The sequence below is a fragment of the Adiantum capillus-veneris genome, chromosome 20 (assembly GCF_014529385.1).
Source record: "Adiantum capillus-veneris isolate H3 chromosome 20, ASM1452938v2, whole genome shotgun sequence".
Classification (NCBI taxonomy): Eukaryota; Viridiplantae; Streptophyta; class Polypodiopsida; order Polypodiales; family Pteridaceae; genus Adiantum; species Adiantum capillus-veneris.
Window position 1 is genome coordinate 122,103,401 of NC_140950.1, and position 8,618 is coordinate 122,112,018.

General features: G+C 44.2%; 1 protein-coding gene across 1 annotated transcript; it reads left to right on the forward strand.

Moving 5' to 3' along the window:
- The first annotated feature begins 610 nt into the window (after positions 1-610).
- Positions 611-7,218, forward strand: LOC147433186 (uncharacterized). The gene is made up of 9 exons (XM_086492045.1): positions 611-631; positions 775-849; positions 1,005-1,083; positions 1,803-2,815; positions 3,560-4,974; positions 5,181-5,218; positions 5,775-5,853; positions 6,012-6,114; positions 6,200-7,218. The coding sequence occupies exons 1-9, from the start codon at positions 611-613 to the stop codon at positions 6,374-6,376; spliced, it is 3,000 nt and encodes a 999-aa protein (XP_086348171.1). The 3' UTR covers positions 6,377-7,218.
- The last annotated feature ends 1,400 nt before the right edge of the window (positions 7,219-8,618 follow it).

Consider the following 8,618-nt stretch of genomic DNA (forward strand, 5'->3'; position numbering starts at 1 on the left):
GATTCGCCGGGTGCCATGCATTAAGGGATAGGTGAGCATTCAGTAGGGGTGAGCTCGTCATAATGAACGGACGGGGCGTGGCCTCAAAGGGCACGCCTTAATACCTACTCTAGCCTATCACTTCGGCATCATCGCAGGCTTAGCTTCCCATCGCTAGGGTTTGCTAGAGTTTCTTTCCCTAGCCTAATAATTCTGACCTCCTCTGCAAGGGTTATATATTATATACTGCTTTCCCGGATTCGTGGCGAATCTTCCAAATATAGAGCCATCATGGAGCCCCGTCCCCCTCTCCCTGCACATTGCGATTCGCAACCTCCCTTGCTACGTTCCCCACGCGCCATGCTGCTCTCTCTCTCTCTCTCTCTCTCTCTCTCATTCATGTGGACAGTGGGCCGTGGCATGCGTCCCTCACTCTCTCTCCTAGTCTGTTCGCTCGGCGCATGCTCTCTCTCTCTCCCTCTCTCGCGGAGTCTCGCCCCAACCTCATGCATTGCAACAACAAAAAACTCTCTCCTGCTGAAACCCGTCGTCTCTCTCCCTTCTCCACATTGCGAGCATCTGCTTAGGTTCTCCTTACTACGCCACCAAAATTGAGCACACGCATTTCTGAATGCAGCTTCTTCTTCTTCCGGTAAACAATCCGGTTTTTTCGGAATGGAAAGTTGTAAGGCCGTTGATAACTGAGACTTGATCAAGCTCTGGTTGGGTGCAGGAAACTGAAAAATATGACGAAAGTTAACTCTGAAAAGGAGGTGAGAGCGCATTGTTTTGCAGCCTGCAAGAAGCACTGAGGGAGCCTTTGCCTCTCACCATTACTGGCTCTTCATCTCTGCAGCCCTGACAGTCCAGGTATTTCAAGTTTATTTTGTGCATTTGTCTTTTATCTACTCCTGCTTCAGTTAAAATAAGCTGGCTTGGTTTAATAAGGTTGCTTAAGTAGTAGTAGTTTTTCTATGCTGATGTGAGGTGCCACAATTTCAGAAATATGAATAACTTTTCACTAGTTTAAACATGGGAAATCGAATGTGTTTGTGAAGGTTATAGAATGTGAATGTGAAGATTATGAAAGGCTGAGAGTTTGTGGTACTCGGAAAGTCAAGGGGCAAATGCCATATAAAAGGGAATCATTGTGCTCCATTTTTCTTGTTCTAGTTCCTTTTCTGTGAATTCTTTGCGTTTTAATGTTCTCAAAGTGCAGGGAATAATCCCCAACAACATCTTAGGAGAAATTGATAGATATTTTTATTTCAAGAGTCATTAGGAGATAGATAGGTAGATAGATCTTATCTTTGAAGAGCCAGTAGGATACAAATAGATAGAAGGTTTTATTTTCTGAGAGCCTTTCAGAGACAGATAGATAGATTTTTTCGAGTACGTCTCCACATTTTTGGAAAAAGAAGGAAAAACGCATGAATTGGAAGAATTGATGACTTTTAACCTTAGGCGAAAGTTGAATGGTATAGTCAATGAAAAGATTAGAGACATTGGAAAGCCAAGAGTCTTTTCACAACCTTTTTAAGAGAGTGCTATGGAGTTACTGCTTATGTTTTTCTCACATATGTTGTCTTTAGCATTTGCCTTTCCTTAGTGCTTTCCTTCCTCTAGGTATTGCAGACATTTTAAATTTATTGCAAGTAGTAGTGCTTGTACTTTTGCCAGAATAATGACGCTGGTGTTGCTATGTCCCTTTCTTTCTTGATGGTCTTGATTTGAGTTTAGTCCCTATTGATCTTATATTGTTTTCTCAGGAAATGGATTCACAAAGTCCTTCTAGTTACTCCCAAGCGAGTCAGGATTGTGAGTTCACTCCTCTACTGTCCCAGTATTCTCAAAGCCATACTCTTCTTCACTTGGTCAAGGCAGCTTTCCCATCTCCCCTTTTGGAGGATCTCCATTTGGCTTCAGGCCATTTCATCCACCCATACGACCAGCGACTCAACACATCGCAAAACGGAGTCCTTTTCCTTCACCTCCACAGGCTGATACAACAACAATAACAATGGAGGGAGATACCAGCAAGGGCATAAATGGGGACGAAGGTAGGCTACCCAAATTGCCGGCCAAGCGAAGAATTCAAGCAGTAACAAGCGAAGTGGTACCGGTGATGAACACTACAAGCCGTGGAGGCAAAGGAAGAAAGAAGAATCAAGCCAGCATGGCTAGTTCATATGAGGGCAGCAAAGACAAGAAGGGGAGAGAGAACTGGAAGGATACTTGGGTTGTGCAACTCATTCACATTCGTGGCACTATGCATGATGACTTTGGGAAACCTCCCAAACAGGGTGTAGATCTTTGGTCAAAGGTTGCGACACAGCTTGCTTCGCTTTTTCCGGAATGTGACAAAGATGGCCAAGCTTGCAGGAAAAAATGGGGACGCATTTATGATGCGTATAAGAAAGACAAAGCTCACAATTCTATATCGGGTAATGATCGTAGGATAACCTGTGATTGGTACGATATTGTGGATGAGTACATGCATAACAGAGCGAATGTAGTCAGCGAGTCTCATGCTTCGGCACTTGGCGACTCCAACAACATTGACCAGCAAGATTCAGAGAGTCCCTCGCAGGCACAGGCAATAGAGGACGCAGGAGAAGGTGCATCATCAGCTGCAAAAGAAAGAGTCTTAGGCCCTGCTCGAGACCAGCGCCAACGAAAGGACAAAAAAATAGAGGACTCCCTTGTTGATATGGCAAATACCGCCAAGATCATGGCTGCTCAACAAAAGGAATCAGAAGCAGCTCGCAAGGTCGAGCAGGCTGAGAAGCTTAAACTTTTAGCATCTCTCAATAATGCATTTGCTGGATTCTTGGATGTATTGAAAAATTTCAAAAAAGATTGATGAAATGATCCCTTTGTAGCGATGCTTTGCGCAATTATGTATTTTGATATTTAATGCTGTGACATGTGACATTTTATTTTGGTTTTTCTTCTCTCTCTCGAGCTTTGTTGTCTCTCATAAAGCTTATGGAAAAGAGTTTCCCAACTCACATGTTAAGCAACTCTTTGCTGCCATTAAAACTCGAATGTCAACCTAATGGGTCAGATACATTATGTACATACTTGTGTGGCTACCTATTAATTGTGGTATATTACAGATACACACTCAGCAAAAGGGATGAGCGAGGCAGGCTGAAAAACTCCAGAAGTTCAAGCTGTAATGTTGTTGTATCCACTTCTGTGTCTGTCCTTGCAGATGGTGCTGGATACAAAGTCCAGGAATGCTTCAGTGGCAAGATAACACAACCCTTCAGGGCCTGATGCATTTCTCTCATAGCTGGTCTCACGTCGGGATCAGCTTGGCAGTAAAGAAGGCCCAAATGCAGTACACTTCTCCATTTTTGCAACTCCTCATTCTCAATAACAGCCCCTATTTCTGCTAAAAAAGACGCAATTATGTATTTTGATATTTAATGCTGTGACATGTGACATAATTTTTTGGTTTTTCTTCTATGTCTCGTGCTCTGTTGTCTCTATTTGTTGTTCATTAATCCAAATAACCATATGTATCAATGTCTTCTTTTGGTTGAGTTCAAAAAGTGATATACTTCTGTCACAGGCTATGGAGGATGAGCTGGTGGTTCTTGCTTGCTTCTTTGCATTAATTATTGGTGCAATCGCAGCTCTAGAGCTTGTAGAATATGACGATGCTGGCATGGTTGACTACATGTACCAAGTTCATGTTCTTACTTGTTTCATCTGTCGAGTAATCCCAGCCAGAGCAGCGCACACAGGGAGGAGAAGGCATGAGAATAGAGCATGTTGGGCATATCCCTGGCCACACACATTCATGGAGCAGTGCTTGAGTGGTAGCTACTCCGACAAGATGTTCAAGAGCAGGCTTCGAGTAAGCAGAGACACCTTCAATTTCTTGACAGCATGGTTAGCTCCAAAGATGCGCCGCTCTGACACAAATTGTCGCAAGGCAATCACTGTTGAGAAAAGAGTATGTGTAGCTTTACATCGTTTGGCTTCAGGGGCGAGTCTCCAAATTATTGCAGACATGTACTCAATCTCCATAGCCGCAGCACAAGAGATTGTCATCCAATTTTGCGATGCAGTGTCTTCTTCCGGTCTGCATGATCTTTTTGTCAAGTGGCCTTCGACTGATAGGATGCAAAGCCTTGCCAAGGATTTTGAGGCAATCCACGGTATTCCTTTTGTGATAGGTGCAGTAGATGGTAGCCATGTGCCAATCATTGCACCTCGAGCCAATCATGAGGACTATTTCAACAGAAAGAGATTCCACTCAATTATCTTGCAGATGACAGTGGTCGCAAATTGCGTTGTTTGGGATTACGACATAGGGTGGGCAGGGTCCATGCATGATTGGAATGTATTTCAACGGAGTCATCTAGGTCAAAAATGTGAAGCAGGTTGCCTAGGCAATTATTGTCTCTTGGGGGATTGTGTGTATCCAGCAAGATTCTGGATGCTTCCACCTTTCAAAGGTAGTAAAGACGGTTTATCTTCAGAGCGGTACTTTTGGAACTACATCCAATCCAGTACGAGAATGCCTGTGGAGCGCGCTTTTGGAATGCTCAAAGCTCGGTTCATAATCCTTCTAAAGCGTTGTGACATGCTTTTGCAGATTGTGCCGAAGATGATCCGAACATGCTTGGTCCTCCATAACATGTGTATTATTCACGCAGATTCATTTGATGAAGGGTGGATTCGAGAAGCCCAGGGTGAGCTACAACGGGCCCAAGCTCAATTGGATGCCACAAGCTTGGATACAACAGTTCGTAGCGGATTAAATGACGCTCTTGCAGAAGTCTCTTGCTTGATGGACTCTGACTCTTCACAAGCAGTAGAGAGGGCACAAAATGGAGGCGATGTTTCTTCCGATGTTGTTGTCAGTGGGGCACATAGGCGAGATAACATTGCTAGAGTGATGTTTAAGGAGAGAGAGCGAAGAAATGCTGTTGCGGTTTTTGGAGACAATGATTCTGCTGACGAGAGCTTTGAGAGCGAGTAGCTCAACTATCTTTTATGTATTGGAGAGTCGAGGCTTGATTTGTATTGGAGAGTACTTGCTCATGTTTTGTTGTTAATGCTTTCGAGATTTGTCTTCACTCATGTTTTGTTGTTAATGCATTCGAGAATCGTTCTGATGAGTTGAATGTACAATTTTTATGTACTTGCTGGATAATGCTGTTGTTAACGCAGTTCTGTTGCAGGTCATCAAGTACAAATCCGTGCACTGCTGTTTTGCAAGGTTATGTCTCCACTCATGATTTGTTGTTAATGCATTCGAGAATCATTTCGACGAGTCGACTGTACAATTTTTATTTGGCAGGTCGTTAAGTACAAATCAATGTCTTGTAGGTCTTGCAGTGGTTGTCTTGGTGGTCGTGAATGAACAATCAATTTGTCTTGTAGGTCGAATGTACGATTTTGTGTTGTGCATGGTTTAGTCTCTATGGTTTGCTGGTGTTTTGATTCGTTCTAGTCTTCAAAGCGTAATCTTGTTTTGCAACAACAGTCTTGTCATATTGGCGGAGCACTTTTTAAAGCAATCGTATGTCTTGTTGTTGGAGCTGATAGCTAATTTGTGGCTGCACGTACTGATAGCTGATGGTAGCTGATGTACTGATGCGTGAAAAAAATGCTGATGTAGCTGATGCGTGAAAAAAATGCTTGGTTTTGCTGTTGTGCATAACAGATTGATATTTTTTATTATATAAGTTTCAGCGCCCAAACTTGTGTCTGTAAACACCAGTGCCCAATATTGGGTGGACAAGTTTTTTAAAAGCTGCTCAATGTTTGGGCAGGCGCTGGGCACTCAAGGGCAGTCTGTAACCACCCTAAGTCCATTGCCTCACAGCAGATGCTGAGATACTTCTTCAAGAGGTGCTTTTGACATTCGGGCCTAACTTAAAAGGTCGGTAGATTTAGTAAATAAGGTTCTTTTAGTTTTAATAACATTTGAATTGAAGTAATTAATTGGTTCTTAAAGCCACAGGATCTGTTTCAAGTATAGGGATTAATCACGTGTCTGTGGTTTATAGTGTTGGCACTCCACAAATTTTTGTGGTGCTAAATATTGCAATGCTCTGCAATTCCAGTATTCTTCATTCCAAGCTGAGGCCGCTGTTGGTGATTCTGCTAGCAGTAGGAGCGCCATCAAGGTGGTGTCAACGCAGGCTGCGTGAATGCCTGCTTCAATGGAACAGCAATTTGGCTAACTGCCTTCCAGAACATCTCCTTGAATTGGGCCACAGAGGACAAGGACCCCATCCGATTCACCAAGATGAATGCCAGCTTTGCCACCTCCTTCGCCGCTGATTCTGTGCAAGCCCCATCATGCGACATCGACACAAGCGGCTCCTTGGGCCTCCTCGACTCCTGCACAACGAGAAAGGCAAGAGCATAGTCTATATCACCTGTGCTTAAGAGTAAGGGACACTGCTGGCTTGGTGTGAGAATCGAGATGTACGTGCAAAAGGAAGGCACTAAAGTTATAGTGCACTGCAGTCCAAAAATTCAACGAATTTTTTTTTATTAAGAGCCGAGTCGCACCCGGGAGGAGGAGGGGTAGTGGGGTCTGGTTATTCCCACTAATACTTGGTCGCAGTGTAGCGCCAAAGTTATTGCCGGGTTTTTAGAATTCCTGTTATAGCGTCTTGAAAAACAAGGGGTTTAGCGAAGACTTCAGGGTTTGCACCCGCGCAGCCAGTAGACTGTGGACATTTACCTATGACTGGCTAGTGTGGCCGTTGGGTTGCTTTGTATTTTTGGTTCAAAGAAAATGTATGGCGCTTCAAACCCAGCCAGCCGGTAGGTCAAAGTTGTTAAAGTTTCTATTCTCAAACTTGGCGTTGGGTGCCACCAAGGACTAGTGGGGGTAGAGTTAAAACTCCCCTATACATTTGGGAGCCCCACTAGCCCATGGTGGGACCCAGCTCTAAAGAAGAGATCCACAACATCACCCACCACTCACCATCATCATTGCTTTATCTTGAAACCCAAAAAATGCAACCAAACTCACGCTTGAAACTGTGAATATATATGTTTCTCTCTGGAGTTGCAATAAGTAGTTTCTCTTTCTACTAATAAAAAATTTTGCATTTTTAAAACAACCAGTACAAATTATGCAAATTTATTCTCCATTTTTCACTAACAAAAAGGGACCACATCATTATGGCCTTAGCCCTTTGGGCAGGCCAAAAAGACCATTGGCGCGAGCTTTGGTGCGAGTCAGAAGTTGGCGAGCAAGCAATCCATGTCCAGGTTGGCGAGCCAGTTGCAGTCCAGGTATTCTCTCTCTCTCACTCTCTTTGGGTTATATGTAGATTAGTTTTCAGATTATGTACAGACAGAGGGTGATAGAGGTGCTCAGCTTGCAGGGACATGGATTCCGTTGCTATTATATGCTGATGATATTGTGCTGATCTCAGATTCTCCAAAGGGGATTCAACGTCATTTGGATGCATTGCATGTATTTGCACGGGACAATGGATTATCTTGGGGCGGTTTTCAGTGGTCCTGTATTTTCCCTGAGGTGTGCAGCAGACACGCGATTGACCGGCTCTGACACTTTGTTCACTTCGGCCATGTTGTACTGAGTGGAGATATGGGGCCCCTCATTTGATCATCATAGAAGAGCTGACAGTACTGATGGATGGAGATGTATGGAGAAGCCCTTGGTGTCTATGATTTCTCGGATGATTAGGGCTAAGGCCTCAGTACCACGTGAAATTATTAGGGCAGAGCTCGTTGCTCCTCCATTGGTAGTGGAGGCACTCACTCGATCGGTTTTATTTATGCATAGCAGCACTAGAGTCTTCGCGACAACTGGCATTGCAAGGAGATAGATCATGTTGGTATGCAGAGATGGCATCTTGGTTTTAGTTACATTGCTTTAGTATGGATCGGCTACCCCCATTTCAGTACTCTCTGGATGCATTCTCCATCTCCCTCACTAGGGGAGAGATTACCAGGCTCATCAGATAGGATTTGATTTAGCTGGATACAAAGAGGACATGGATACAACCTACACAGGAGCTAGGTACGAAGATGATTTTCTATAGAGAGCATCTTCTCCAACTCACGGAGGATGGTTTTGTGATCAGACCAGGATACATGGATACTCACCTATCCCACTGAATACGATGTGTTATTGGTCAAGATACGCACATCCTCACATCAGCTAGAGATCGAGACAGACAGATTTAGAGGAGTACCCGCTGAGTCCAGGATTTGTCAGGTGTGCCAGATAGAGCCAGAGACAGAGCTACATTACCTTTGTCACTACCCAGTATACTATGAGATACGAGGCTGCTTTCACTGTCTATTCAGAGAGGGTTTTGGGCCACTTTCTAGAGTCATGAGATACCAAGATCAGAGATGCCTCGGATTATACTTACTGGAGATTCGCAAACACAGAGAGGACCTCTTGAAGAGGGGCACAATGAGAGAGATCCAACAACAACGGAAGATTACTGATTTCTTTCAGTCACAGATAGAGGAGTTCGAGCAGCCCCAACAACATAACAACACCAGAGGCATATTGCTTGATTGGGCGATAGAGTTGGGACGGTCCCGTCGCCCATGGATGAGAGGGCCCTCTCGACATCGACGCAGACTGCGACAGAGGATCCATACCATACTGCCTA

Bases quoted from the DNA above. Each gene is read 5' to 3' on its own strand.
- LOC147433186 (XM_086492045.1), top strand. From the start codon at position 611: ATGCAGCTTCTTCTTCTTCCG. The intron at 4,975-5,180 runs GTAGCTCAACTA...GTTCTGTTGCAG, and splicing joins GACGAGAGCTTTGAGAGCGA to GTCATCAAGTACAAATCCGT. The intron at 5,854-6,011 runs GTGCTTTTGACA...TGTGGTTTATAG, and splicing joins CTGAGATACTTCTTCAAGAG to TGTTGGCACTCCACAAATTT.